This window comes from Calliopsis andreniformis, chromosome 8 (assembly GCF_051401765.1).
Source record: "Calliopsis andreniformis isolate RMS-2024a chromosome 8, iyCalAndr_principal, whole genome shotgun sequence".
Taxonomy (NCBI): Eukaryota; Metazoa; Arthropoda; class Insecta; order Hymenoptera; family Andrenidae; genus Calliopsis; species Calliopsis andreniformis.
The window spans coordinates 5,518,731-5,534,128 of record NC_135069.1 but is presented as its reverse complement, the minus strand read 5'-3'; the positions used below and the strand labels follow the sequence as shown (position 1 = coordinate 5,534,128).

Below are 15,398 nucleotides of genomic sequence, written 5' to 3'. Positions count from 1 at the left end.
CAAGAATTAGAAGTTTGAAAATGAAAAATAAAAGAACTTCAAAAATTGATAAGTTAAAAGGTTAAAAAATATTGGATACTCGGAATGACCCTCACTTCAGGAACCTACAGAATATTGATCGAAAAATCGCGAGGTGAATTGATCCACCTATATCAGACCTAAGGTAGACCTCAGCTATTCCCAGTGCATTCGTCACGAAGAAAAGGTACAGATCGTCAGGAATCTCGGGCGGTCTTTAATCCTCGTGCGTGATTCGAGACTTTATCCCCCGCTCGGTAGACGGCAATCGTCGCGTCTTCGCCGTCGAGATTTATTGCTCCGTGGCTTCAGGCAGACGCGAGCAATTTACATTCCCAGCTATACGACGTACGCTTGGTTCCCTGCCGTTTGAAGGTGTAGCCAATCGTCAGGATGTCTCCCCCAGACTAGTCTACTCGACGTCGAAATTACCAGGGATTACGGTAGCCAGTTGCCCTAGACACGTGAAGATCAATAGAAAGTCTGGAAATTGGCAAAATGTCGCGATTGATTATCCACATTACGCGGATAATTTACTGTTTTTTTGTTTCATGAGGTATGTCTTCTGGGTTTAGGAAATGTGAGGTACATGATTCTAGAAGTAAATTTGATGATTTGTACTTCTCTTATCATGAGTGAAACTAAAAGCTGAAGTAATTGATAGTAGATGATTTTGTTCCAGAATTTATACTTTAAAAATTGGGATCAGTTAGTGCAGTTTGAATATCTCAAATTAGAGAAATTGAGAATTTTGGAAATATGAACTTGGAAAAAATTCTGAATTAGAAAAATTAAAAACCTAGGAAAAAATTGCAAATTACAGAAGTTTACTATTAAAATATTGCAGTCTTTAAAATCATACAAAATTCTTTAATAGGATTATCGTCAATGCCTCACATTTCTACTTTCCCACTGAAATTCATCACCACCTAAAACTCAGCGCCAGTCTGTAAATAGCAACCTGCACAGAAGGGTGCAATTGCAGGCACTCGAGCGATTCTTAGAATCGACCTGCAGGAGGCAGCCCCTCGTTGATTATAAGACTGAACCACCCCATCGTCCCTAAGCCTTCCTATCACAAATGACACGTTCCACTCACCAGGGCTTGCAGTTCACTCCAGGATCGAATCACCTGACCCCAACATTCGCTGCATCCATTGAACCAACTACTACGTCAGAATGAAACGCGATCCTCACAAAAGGTCTCGCGGAATCGACGTTTCTTGATTCCAACGAGAACGCGCCCTTCCAAGCGTCTGCAATAAAACCGACGCTTGGTGACGTTTGTCAGAAGACGCGTTTCAGCGTCTGAAGCCAGCGGAGTCAGGGTCAGGCTAGCCTTGATTATTTCGCGATGTAACGACGAAAAATTCGACGTCGACGAGCAGAGAATCTTAATGGACCCCTGGCGTGCGCCATTATGCTCAAAGGATGAAAGGGTCCTTCAAAGGATCCTTGGCTCCACTTTCATTTGCATTCAGGATTGGAAGAGGCCCGAGTCTCTGGTTCGAGGCTGTACGAGATGATCCCAGGCGATGGACCTCTTCTAATGAAGAATTGGGTCAGCGGGGTTAGGGGCGGAAATGAGAGTAAAAACGAAGCAAGGGGGAGCAATAAACGGGGGGACAAGCGTTTTCTGCTTGGTCTGAAATTAGTTTACCTTTCGAGACCAATTTCTCTGTCCTCACTTTTCGCTTCCTGCTCGATTCTTCGCCATTTTTCTGCCGGGAAATGAAAATAATAAACCACCCACGCAATATCTGAGGCTCTGGCTGTTATTGATCACGATTCTTCTCTTGACTCGTGCTTTCAAAGACTTTAGTTTCTATATAGAGACGCATCTAAAGATAGCTTTACCTTCAGCACGTTTATTTTCCCGATTTCTTGATGAGAAATCCTGCAGACCTAAAGCGAGCACACTGCCCGCAGGATCCCTTTTTCCATCGAAGAAAAATCGAAAGCTGGAGCTCACGTCGAGCAAGATTTATTCAAAAATTCGCGCCCCTTGTGCAAGGGTTAATCCGCATAAATCGATGGGACCTGGCGAGTTTTTCCGCCTCGTCTGAAGGAGATCGTGGGACGAAGAACAAGAAAGGGAATTGATGAGGCTCATAACTCGCTATGTCAAGCTGCCCCAAGGGTAGACATTACCTAGATAAACTATTATTTAAGCAACGATTCTAATAAAAAATAATTTATCTTCATTATTCGAAGGTTTCAATAATCCAAGTTATCTTTATTGAAGCGCTGAGGATGAATGGATTTATTCCACACGAATTTATCCGACGAATAAAAATATTTACACAGCTTCTCAATCCAACTATCAAATAAGATTTTCATCTATATCTTAATCCTTATTGGAAGCTTCCAAAATTCTTATTTAGATAAATGTTTGTCCATCTCTAAGCTGTTCAGAGGATAGACTCGAGCATTCATCTCGCGTTCACTCGGGACTACCCTTGAGTATCTTTTTCTCATAGCGCAACGCGTCTCCTCGAAGAGGGTAATTAACATCAAACACCTCTCCTGCGATAACAACCTCAAACTTCGCCCCTGGAATCAGCCTCCCCTCTGAAATCCATCTCGACTTTTCGTCCCCGAAATCTGTTCCCCCTCCGCGGCAATTAAATCAAAGGCTCATTCGTTCGAAAGTTTCCAGCTCGGTTTCAAAGCGATGATCGCGGCGCGGGCGGAGGCGCGTGGGGATGGGAGCAGGAGGCAGGGCGTAACTAAGTAAACCGAGCATTTCAAGTTGTTCCTTTTCACGTCGCTAGACGCCGCGATATTAAGCGTATAACGTGTAACCCCCGCCATTATACAGCCATTACTGCGTCACACTGTTGTTGCACAGACGCTCAGGCTCGCTAAAGTAGCGTGTGGCACGCGTCTGCCGTGCCGCCTATCGCTACTTGACTGACAACCCTAACCGAGTCTGGCCACCCCTCGCGCCCCCCATCGCCAGCCGAGGCGCCTGCACCGCCGAGACCGCGGAAGTATTACCACCCCCAGCGCAGTGCACAGGTGGAGCACAGCGGAGTTGCCGCGACGTCGTGGCGTACTAAATCGCGAAATTCCACGCTGTCCGCGAGATAAGGGACATACCAAGCGGGCGGAAACGCCGAAGAGGATGTTTCGGCTCGCGTGAGGGACAGGGGGATTTTTAATTGGGAGTCTGCTGGGAATGCCGCGGCGAGGGTGGAAGGAGAGACGGGGTTGAGGAGGGATGGGGTATGGTGATTGGTATGAATTCTTATTTCTGGTGAAGTGGAGGTGATAAGGGTATTCCTGAGGTCGATGGATTGTAATTTGAGGCTTGTTACGAGGTAATAGTCTGTGCTATGGGTCAGGATAAAATTAACCCTGTGGAATGGGGATGGTGTGGGACCTGCTAGTCGATGAGGTCACGAGGTGGAAGGGAACTTTTACTGGACAGCAGTTTCTATATTATCAACGGATTCTACAATCTTCCATAAAAATCTGGAAGACTTCACCTCCACACATTTCCCTCAAAGAAATCCCAAAGCCACTTCTCTTTCTCCTTCCAAATACGAAAACACTCTCTCAATAAAAAGCAGCAAAGCCATCAGTATAAAACACACTCAATAACATATTAACATTCACCAGCAGCACACACATTCCCACAACATTTTCCTCCCCAAATTTCGCCGAGTCTGGTTCCTTGTCGAAGATTCGTTGGGTCGAAGGATTGCGTTCCCGTCGTCTCAGGCAAATCACATTTGTCGGGCGCGCCCTGACGAAGGGCGACCCGCCCCTGACCCATTTCGCGACGCAAATTTCGTTCGAATAGCCCGAAGGTCTTCACGGTGGAAATTCCTGAACGACGACTTTCACCCTCCGCCGTTTGCCCGCGGCGGGGTATTTAGATACACCTAGGCCGTGGAATAGACAACCAGAGGGTCTGCCCAACCCCCTACTCGAGGGTAGTTTCCGCGGCGAGACGTATAAATTCAGAATCGTCGAATGAAAGGGGCGATATCATCCCCGGGTCTATCGCTATCAGAGGCTTTATCTCGGGCGACGCTCGCATAATAACAGGCTTACAGTCTGACTGCAAGTCGATCCAAGTTGTATGTGGGTTAAGTTTCCAATTCCGCGGCTGGTAAATCAGAAACTTCCTCCCCTTCCGCTCTGCCCCCAGGCCATGCTGCAGGCTGGATATTTAGTCTAATTATTATTGAACTGTAACTGCGCACTTGGGGCCGCGGGTTCTCCTGAAACTATCATCGAGTTCCCCGACGCTTCGCGGATCCCTGTACGTGTGAATTTACGTGTGTTTACACGGCGCGGGGGCGCGTTGCAGCGGGGGCTGCGCGGAATATGTAGGATCAGGCCGTCGTAAATTCGTTTTACACCCACCCACGTCTGCTGGCTTCATGAACTCGCAGCTGCGATCTTTAAATTAAGATTAAACTGAAGTGGTTAATATTGAAGATTGCAGAGACAGAGCAGCTAAATCATATTTGGTTTTTTATGTTTTAAATAAATATTCACATTTTTGTGCTGTGGAGTTAATCGATTTAGTAAACGAGTGGTTAAAGTGCATGAATATCCTTTGGATATTATATGGAGATCGTAGGAAGAGGACTTGATAAGTCCATCTTTGTCCATTGTTCGTTTTTTTGCGTTATCTAGTAGCAAGAAGAGGGTGCTTTTATATGTCAGAGTTGAAAAGATGAAAATCTTGACAAATTCCAAGATAGAACCGTTTTCATCATGGGTGTACAGAGATATAGCTTGACAAATCCATGTGAAACAGGAAAAGAATATGATGAATTAATGAGAAATTCAAAGTTATTAAGTAGGTTTTAATAATTCTATAGAAAAATTTTGGCTGTACTGATTGCATGATTTGTTTTTATTATTTTGTAGCCTCCTGTTCAACTCTTAAAATTGTTCTCTCCCAAAATTTAAAAAATGAGGCTTATCAAATTTTTCCTCTGTAGTCCGCATATGAAGAGTATATTTCAAAAAATCAGCAAAGTTACTGACTTTTTTATTATTAAAAAAACAGACATATTTTGCTATAATATGAAACAGATTTCCTCTAATATGTTACGTAATTTCACGTGATATACTATAGCAAAATTGTTTCATATTATCTCACACTATGGATTTGTTATAGTATGTAATTCGAATTCACGTGATGTGACAATAATGCGTTCGCACCCTTACTGACATACCTATAAAAGTCGTGATTTACTGTCACGTGAATCGTAACTTTAATAAAAAAAATAGGATACTAGCGTGACGGAGACTCATTAATTTATTTCCAGAAATGAGAAAACCGTAAGTTACAATATTCCAGTATCTCCAATATCGCAGTAATCGCTCGTTTGTTCAGACAGAATCGAATTTTTCCTGTTTCCCCGCGTAGGCGTGTCAAACGATTCCCGTGGAGAGTCCAAAGGACGGTGGAATTTGCATAAACGCAGCCGCCCTTTATCACGAATCCGGTGCAGTGGAAAAAACTGCTGCTGGGAATTCGATTAGCGTCGGGGAATCGTTACGCTGCAATTCGATTGCATTCGCGATCGCGTCGTTAACAGTGGCCCTTTTTAAACAATATATCCCTGAAAGTATCCAACGCAGAGGAAGCCACCCCTCTGCAGTAACATAAACTCTTCTCTCTTTGCACGTCATAGAATCAGTGGTTTTTATCGTGGTCCTTCGAAAGCGTTCACGCGAAGTTATTTCACGAGCCAAAGGGCGTCCAATGGCCCCAAGTCGATCGACTTCGGGACTCCTGCTCGAGGCTATTCGTCGATGACGTTACTACCGTTTTAACGAAGGGGTTGCCGCGAAGGAATCGCATTTTGCCTCCCCCAGACGATGATTATTTAGATTATCCGCAATCGTCGAGTAATCTCCCAGCGCAAAGGGCCAGGGCGTCGTGCCTCGCAATCGCTTTGATGACATTCGTCGTCGAAGTTGAGTCCCCTCGGGCTGCGCTTCGTCTCTTGCAGCGAAACGAGAACCGCGGAGGTGGCTGCTGCAACTCTTCCTGCGAATAAAAGCCAGAGCACGGGTCGATTAATTCTGGTTATTTGCGTGGAGCCGATCGAGTGGAACTTGATCGTTTGCTCGCTCCTCGGACTCTTGCTGTGGTAGATCGGACATCAAACAGTGGCTACTGAGCTTTTGTGTTCTGCTAGACTCTGACCTGTAATCTGCGGCGAGTGATGTGGAGGAGTTACTTTAGGATGAAAGCATGGGAAATGGAGGTGCTAGAAATAAGTAACTAGTTATTGAAGTATGCGTTTTATTTTATTTTCGGTAAAGGCAGCGCTTGTTTCTTCTTTGATGTCTTCTTGTTCTACGTTAGAACTGCGTGTTAATTTTTTGGTTCACACTGCTCTCTCTGTATCTCTGTTACGTTTCTGTGCGTGTGCGATGCACTCCCTTGTATTGCATGTAAAGCACTGCAATATACTATAAAAGCTTTAGAATATAACAGGAGGATTCTATGGAATTAGAGTAGGTTTAAAAAATTTAATTTCCATAAAAATCAGGATCAACCTACGACGTGATACTTCTATTCATTCTGCTCGCTACATAAGTCTTAGAAGATGTTGCATTAGTCTGTCCCATTCAGCTCCATCTAATACCACCTGTAGGAGGGGCATTTTTCGACCCAAGACTGAATCCTTGACTGAAAGTGGATTTCTGACATAATCTCGAAAGTCTGCTGGCAGACAAATCCGAATTTATATTGAACTCCGCGATCCATTGTCGATAGGAGTACAAGCGTTAGTTGCCTACCGAGAAGATCGTAAATTGGCGGATAATGCTCGTCGGCGCCATAAAACATTTCTACACTTTAACGTCCGTCCGGAGAGCGACACTGTAGGGCCATGTATGAGGCACGGCGCGCGGCTCATTCCCGTTTGGACGTTGAGAAATTAATGGCTGGCTTCCGGCACAGGGCCCGTTTCCGGTGCCACCGTCGGACCCCTCTGTTTTAAGCGAGAAACTGCTGGCTCGAATCAACGCCTTCAACATCCTCGCTGATAAAATAATCGCGATTTTCTGGGGTCTGTGAATGAGGACAAGCGAATTGTGAACAGTTTTATCTGGTATGGGGATTTGATTTATTATCTTCTTTATATCCAGTGGTATCGTTCAACTTCAGGTGATAACCCTGTAAATGTATTCCAAGTTCCAACGCCTGTACAGGGATTAATAAATTTTTCTCGACGTTCACTTTGCGATGAAATCAATAATAGAAGCCTCCCGTTTCGAACGAAACCTTGCTGAGACCTCTACAATTTTTTTTCGCCGAGATATCGCGATCTGAATGCAAAGTGGGCCTCCAGCCTCGGAATCAGGCAGTGATCCTGAGGTCGAAAAAGTCGTCCATCTTTGAGATGCTGTAGCTCCGTCAAAAAAAATCGTAGGGGAGTTGGCCTGGTCTCATTCTAAAGGGAAAAGGCTCTACTATAACACCCCTGAGCCAAATTTGTCCGAAAAAAATTCTCGTGTTCACGACCAACCGAGAAAGAGAGGGTGGTTTTTCGCCGAAAGTTTTCCAAATTCAATCGTCTGTCAGAAGCTTGATAAATTTTTATAACGATATTTTCAGCATGTTCGACGTACCTGGAAGCCTTCCCTTTCGAGCGAGACCTTGGCGAATGATCTGCGATTTTTTTTCGCCAAGATATCGCGATCTGAACGCAAAGTGGGCCTCCAGCCTCGGAATCAGGCAGTGATCCTGAGGTCGAAAAAGTAGTCCATCTTTGAGATGCTGTAGCTCCGTCAAAAAAAATCGCAGGGGAGTGAGCCTGGTCTCATTCTAAAGGGAAAAGCCTCTAATATAACATTCCTTCGTCAAATTTGTCCGAAAAAAATTCTTGACTTCACGACCCACCGAGAAAGACAGGGTGGTTTTTCGCCGAAAGTGTTCCAATTACAATCCTCTGTCAGAAGCTTGATAAATTTTGATGGCGATATTTTCAGCATGTACGTCGTAGCTGGAACCCTTCCCTTTCGAACGAGATCTTGGAGAATGATCTGCGATTTTTTTTCGCCAAAGTATCGCGATCTGAATGCAAAGTGGGCCTCCAGCCTCGGAATCAGGCAGTGATCCTGAGGTCGAAAAAGTAGTCCATATTTGAGATGCTGTAGCTCCGTCAAAAAAAATCGTAGGGGAGTTGGCCCGGTCTCATTCTAAAGGGAAAAGGCTCTACTATAACACCCCTGAGCCAAATTTGTCCGAAAAAAATTCTCGTGTTCACGACCAACCGAGAAAGAGAGGGTGGTTTTTCGCCGAAAGTTTTCCAAATTCAATCGTCTGTCAGAAGCTTGATAAATTTTTATAACGATATTTTCAGCATGTTCGACGTAGCTGGAAGCCTTCCCTTTCGAACGAGACCTTGGAGAATGATCTGCGGTTTTTTTTCGGCAAGATATCGTGATCTGAATGCAAAGTGGGCCTCCAGCCTCGGAATCAGGCAGTGATCCAGAGGTCGAAAAAGTAGTCCATATTTGAGATGCTGTAGCTCCGTCAAAAAAAATCGTAGGGGAGTAGGCCTGGTCTCATTCTAAAGGGCAAAGCCTCTAATATAGCATCCCCGTGTCAAATTTGTGCGAAAAAAATTCTCGTGTTCACGACCCACCTAGAAAGAGAGGGTGGTTTTTCGCCGAAAGTGTTCCAAATTCAATGGTCTGTCAGAAGCTTGATAAATTTTTATCGCGATATTTTCAGCATGTATGTCGTAGATGGAACCCTTCCTTTTGGAACGAGACCTTGGCGAATGATCTGCGATTTTTTTTCGCCAAGATATCGCTATCTGAATGCAAAGTGGGCCTCCAGCCTCGGAATCAGGCAGTGATCCAGAGGTCGAAAAAGTAGTCCATATTTGAGATGCTGTAGCTCCGTCAAAAAAAATCGTAGGGGAGTAGGCCTGGTCTCATTCTAAAGGGCAAAGCCTCTAATATAGCATCCCCGTGTCAAATTTGTGCGAAAAAAATTCTCGTGTTCACGACCCACCTAGAAAGAGAGGGTGGTTTTTCGCCGAAAGTGTTCCAAATTCAATGGTCTGTCAGAAGCTTGATAAATTTTTATCGCGATATTTTCAGCATGTATGTCGTAGATGGAACCCTTCCTTTTGGAACGAGACCTTGGCGAATGATCTGCGATTTTTTTTCGCCAAGATATCGCTATCTGAATGCAAGTTGGCCTCCAGCCTCGGAATCAGGCAGTGATCCAGAGGTCGAAAAAGTAGTCCATATTTGAGATGCTGTAGCTCCGTCAAAAAAAATCTTAGGGGAGTAGGCCTGGTCTCATTCTAAAGGGCAAAGCCTCTAATATAGCATCCCCGTGTCAAATTTGTCCGAAAAGAATTCTCGTGTTCACGACCCACCGAGAAAGAGAGGGTGGTTTTTCGCCGAAAGTGTTCCAAATTCAATGGTCTGTCAGAAGCTTGATAAATTTTTATAACGATATTTTCAGCATGTTCGACGTAGTTGGAAGCCTTCCCTTTCGAACGAGACCTTGGCGAATGATCTGCGGTTTTTTTTCGCCAAGATATCGTGATCTGAATGCAAAGTGGGCCTCCAGCCTCGGAATCAGGCAGTGATCCAGAGGTCGAAAAAGTAGTCCATATGTGAGATGCTGTAGCTCCGTCAAAAAAAATCGTAGGGGAGTAGGCCTGGTCTCGTTCTAAATGGCAAAGCCTCTAATATAGCATCCCCGTGTCAAATTTGTGCGAAAAAAATTCTCGTGTTCACGACCCACCTAGAAAGAGAGGGTGGTTTTTCGCCGAAAGTGTTCCAAATTCAATGGTCTGTCAGAAGCTTGATAAATTTTTATCGCGATATTTTCAGCATGTATGTCGTAGATGGAACCCTTCCTTTTGGAACGAGACCTTGGCGAATGATCTGCGATTTTTTTTCGCCAAGATATCGCTATCTGAATGCAAGTTGGCCTCCAGCCTCGGAATCAGGCAGTGATCCAGAGGTCGAAAAAGTAGTCCATATTTGAGATGCTGTAGCTCCGTCAAAAAAAATCGTAGGGGAGTAGGCCTGGTCTCATTCTAAAGGGCAAAGCCTCTAATATAGCATCCCCGTGTCAAATTTGTCCGAAAAAAATTCTCGTGTTCACGACCCACCGAGAAAGAGAGGGTGGTTTTTCGCCGAAAGTGTTCCAAATTCAATGGTCTGTCAGAAGCTTGATAAATTTTTATAACGATATTTTCAGCATGTTCGACGTAGCTGGAAGCCTTCCCTTTCGAACGAGACCTTGGCGAATGATCTGCGGTTTTTTTTCGCCAAGATATCGTGATCTGAATGCAAAGTGGGCCTCCAGCCTCGGAATCAGGCAGTGATCCAGAGGTCGAAAAAGTAGTCCATATTTGAGATGCTGTAGCTCCGTCAAAAAAAATTGCAGGGGAGTGAGCCTGGTCTCATTCTAAAGGGAAAAGCCTCTAATATAACATTCCTGTGTCAAATTTGTCCGAAAAAAATTCTTGACTTCACGACCCACCGAGAAAGAGAGGGTGGTTTTTCGCCGAAAGTGTTCCAATTACAATCCTCTGTCAGAAGCTTGATAAATTTTGGTGGCGATATTTTCAGCATTTTCGTCGTAGCTGGAACCCTTCCCTTTCGAACGAGACCTTGGCGAATGATCTGCGATTTTTTTTCGCCAAGATATCGCGATCTGAATGCAAAGTGGGCCTCCAGCCTCGGAATCAGGCACTGATCCAGAGGTCGAAAATGTAGTCCATCTTTGAGATGCTGTAGCTTCGTCAAAAAAAATCGTAGCGGAGTGAGCCTGGTCTCATTCTAAAGGGCGAAGACTCTAATATAAGGTTTCTCTGTTGAATTTGCTCGAAAAAAATCCTCCCCTTCACGACACGTCTCGAAATGGGGGGTAGTTTTCCACCAAATGTTTTACCAACTTCTGATGGTTCTGAGGAGTTTTATAAATTTTTTTCGCGACTTTCCTTCAGGATAGGTCAATAGTGGAACCTTTTCATGGAAGATCCATCATTTTCTTACACCATGTCCGTGTACTCAATACCCGCAGACAAAAATTTCGTCTAAGCAACATCTTCGCTTTACAAAACGAGCCCACAGTCATCGCTGTACCATTCTCTTTCACAAACTCACATTAGCTCAAAGATCCACAATTTTTCCCTCTCCCGAAGGCAAAAAATCAGAAACCCACAAGGGGCAGATCAATTCTCCTGAACCCCTGACAGAGCCCGCAGTCTGCTGCTAAATATCCCAGCGTCTTAAACCCTGTCGCAGATTAGCAACGCGAGGCTTTCAGAAACTTGGTCGGAAATAGTCGCGCCGAGGGACTAATTAATTCCAGGCGAGCCGCGCAAATTGCTCGCGTATTTCTCCCGCGAAGGCTGCATAAATCGGCGGGACCCCGATTCCCTCGAACTTAGCAGGTTCCTCGCGCCCGACTTTTCCTCGTACTTTATCGCCGTGGAGCCCATCGTCCTCGAAGGCGATTCTGGTCCACGCAGCAAACTGGCCACGAGAAGAGAGAAATAGCCTCGTCGGGGCGCATGATTCTTAGAATCGTTCGTGCAGAACAGATATCCAGCCTCGAAATCAGCCTCGTTACTAGATATATGAGCGACCAGGCAGGGGAGACAGCCCTGCAGCCTCACGCATCGGGGTTGTAGTTTCCTCGGCAAAGAAAGGGAGGAAAAGAACGGGCGAATCGATATGCAGAGTTTTCCCAATAAGGACTCGAGAGGAGTTATTTTATTTCCGGTTGCTCGGTCGCTGGCACTTGGGTCCTCCCACGACCACCTCCCTCGTCGAGACGCTCGCCAGAAGGGAAAGAAAGGTATCTGGACCTGGCGTGGGTGGCCGTGTCCCACAGGCGACGAGCCCCTATGCAAAAGATAGAACGTGCGGCGCAATCAGAACGAAATCTCGAAACGCAATTTCCTGGACAGCCGGACGAAGCGGCGCGGCCCTGGCACGGGCGAGCATCGATCTCGGACTGGCGAATGCAGTTTTAATGACGCGTCGATGCACCGTCAGCCTTCTGCCCGCGGAGCTTGTTGTCTCTCCTGGCTCGTGTCACGCTGGGAAATTTGATTCTGAGTCCTTTGGCCGGGGTGGAAGTACAGATAAATCATTTGGGGAGGCTTTGCTGGGGATTTCTGTTGGGATGACAAATGAGAAGCACTTTGATTTTACTAGGGACTCTTGTTAGTGGAGTTTATTGGTCGATGCATTTTGAGATTTGATTAGTTGCTGAGAGTTTCTGCTATGGAAACTGATAGCTATTAATTTATTGGAATTTACCTGTACCAATAATCTTCGAAATGAATAATCAAGAATATTTTGTTATTTTATTATTGCTAGAAATTAGTTATAATTTTTATATATAATTTTAAAAGTATAACAATTACTCTATACAATTCGATAATTCTAAATAGATTCTGAATGTGATATAAATTTTTAATTTGAGTGGTTCCGCAAGTTGATATGCCTGTCGCGTTATGCAATGATTATGGAGACAGGGTCGATAGCACTTTAAAACTATTAGATATTAATTACGTAACTGGAAGCGCTGGAATAGTGAAATTGATTGCCTCGACTTCATTAAGAACGTCAATCCGAGTGCCATCAGAAGAATGAGATGTATTATGTGATATCGAGACTTATTACTTTCTATCAATTGGCAAAGTTCTATTCTCGTTCGAGGAAGAAATCTTTCTCTGAACTGTGTCAATTAATCGCGATGTCTGTTCTTTCTATTCTGAATACGAAACTGTCACTGAATTCTGATGAAATTATTATTCAGCTAAGAGACTATTATTTGTTATCTAACATTCATGGATTCACTAATGATGAAACCGAAGGATGTTTAACCGATACATTTTAATAAGTCTGACAGATTCTAAATTTAGTTCGATTGTCTACATCAATATCTCCTTGCCCATTCATATAGCCAAGTAGTTTGAATATTTAAAAATAAAAAAGGAACGGAGTGGAAATTTTAAAACTTCTAATATTTAAAAATCTGCAAATGGATCGTGCATTTTGAAAGTGGCGTGTGAGTCAATTTTTGGAAAGAGAAAATTCATATATTTTATCATTTAAACTATTTATTTATCAAGAATTCATGAAAATAGATTTACACAGCTTCCAAAATAAAAGGTCCAAATTTTTCTAAAATGAATAAAGTTAAAATTAAGAATTAATTCTGTTCTATAATAACAATTTTCATTTTCAATTTCCAGGTGAAAGTGATGTTGAAAGTATCTCCAGGAGACGGAGGCAGCTTCTTCAACGCCGACAAGAGAAAGAAGCAAGTGACGCTGGTGGACCCAACAGCAGGGCAATCCTCCTCCGCGGAAGATCGGAGGCCGACAGTGGCAGCGCCGAAAATGTTCGCCTTCGACGCGATATTCACGGAGGAAGACTCTCAGGTGAGCGTGAAAGATTCAATCCCTTCCCCATCGGACAATCTAAAGTGTCCCCGATGATGATCCTCAGCGTAATCGCCCAACTGTTCCGCTCGTGCTTGTTCGGTTCCATAGAAAATTCACCCCAAAGCCTCTCTCTCGTTCTCGCTCGGGGAATCGGTTTTTCCACGGTCCTCGGCTGCCGCGATTCTCGAGGCGCACAGAGGAGCCAGTTCTAGGCAGATAAATAGGGAAAGAGAGGAATTCTGGAGGAAGTTAAAGGCGAAGAGGGGGCGTAAAGTCGGAACGTTGAAACGTCTACGTGCTCCTTCGTCGACTTGCGTTCATCCTAGAGACGCGAGAGACGTCCCTGCCGGGCGCATAACTAAACTAATTTCCCGACCTCTAAACTCCACCTCCCGACAGGAAAATCCAACCTCCCTGGCTGCTCGACCCTTCAGGCGAATGTTGCTTCTTGCCCATGACTTCTACCCAGCTCCGAGGAAATCGAATCGAACGTTGATAGTCGTGATTATTTTCAAATTCGCATACTCCAGCCCTTTATCTCGCGGAGCACCTCGATTTCGTTTCTTTTCGTTATCTCTTCCATTACGCTTTATACTTAGGGACCTTCCACGACCTCTCGAGCTGGAGGCACTGAATGGAGGCTGGTGGGTTGGGTGTAGGAGCTGGGTTAGTGTTTGAGATCTTGGAGAGAGTATCTGTGGATTGAAAATGTTGCTGGATATGGACACTTGTGTGAAAGTATTAGGACAGGTACTATCTTCAATGAATTTTCATTTAAGAATGTAAATTGTTAATGATTACAAGCTTTATTGGGTGATTCGATACACTGAAATGGGAGATTTCTTTGTGTCTGACTTGGGACATATTCTACTGATTTTTTTGTGTCTGACTTGGGACAAATTCTACTGATTTCTTTGTGTCTGACTTGGGACATATTCTACTGATTTGTTTGAGTCTGACTTGGGAGATATTCTACAGATTTTTTATGTCTGACCTGGGACATATTCTACTGACTTCTATGTGTCTGATATAAGTCTTACTCTACTGATTTTTCTATGTGTGACTTAAGACTTATTCTACTTATTCTTGTTCATTCAGGTTTACTTATTAACATGTAAGCTTCAAGAAATGAATTAAATCTAGAACTTTTTTCTGAGAAATGATTTCAACCTATGAATTTCAAAGTCTACCCTAGAGCGTCTTCACAGCCAGACCCAAGCACACGAGGCTCTTCGTTTCTCTTCTCTTTCCACCATCGAATTTTATTCTATGGCATAGATGAACGACATCAGTCGCGGAGAACGTCATCAGGGAGCCACGATACCGCGATGTTCGTCCGCGTACGTGCACCGAGATATTTCGGTGCTCTCTGGGGACATTATCGAGCGTTGGATTCAAATGAGCCCGGAGCTACTCGGTTTCCCCTGCCCCTGTGTCGGCTGAACCTGCTCGGCTCTATCCCACGCTGGCTGCCAGGCCTCTCCAGGGAGTAGCCCTTCGGTCCTGCCACCCCCGCCCACCCCTTCCGCGCTCTCTGGCCCTTTGACGCGCCTCGTACCCTCAGTGTTTAGAAGAACCATAGAAACCAATCGATTGATTCGATCAAATGTCCGCGTCCGCCGCGACGATTGTCATCGAAAGTCACAATGCCCTGCTCCTTTCTCTTTTCCCCTGGTTTTTTCTCTGCTTTTTTATTGTAGTCACGTGTGTACGTGCACGTCGGATCGCCTGCGCGCTTCGAATCGCCTTTCTGAACTTTGGAATCGATGGAAGGGCCGCGATACGGGCTGAGAGAGAAAAGAGTCCGACAGAATGCGTCCAGAGCGTCCTCAGGGACGCTCACCGCCTCCCCTGAGCGGACGTCAAACGCAGAGCCGCGTGAATATTTTAAAGATCGCCGCCGACCGATCCCACCGAAAGTGGTTCATCTTTAACCAGCGCCCTCCCTTGGTCTTT

At 44.8% G+C, this 15,398-nt stretch overlaps 1 protein-coding gene across 1 annotated transcript in view; it reads left to right on the top strand.

Moving 5' to 3' along the window:
• Positions 1-15,398, top strand: part of LOC143182349 (uncharacterized) — a 302,950-nt gene that overhangs the window by 252,511 nt on the left and 35,041 nt on the right. Inside the window, exon 6 of the mRNA XM_076383302.1 lies at positions 13,251-13,439. Within this exon, the coding sequence (XP_076239417.1) occupies positions 13,251-13,439 (189 nt within the window). The remainder of the gene's footprint in view (positions 1-13,250; positions 13,440-15,398) is intronic.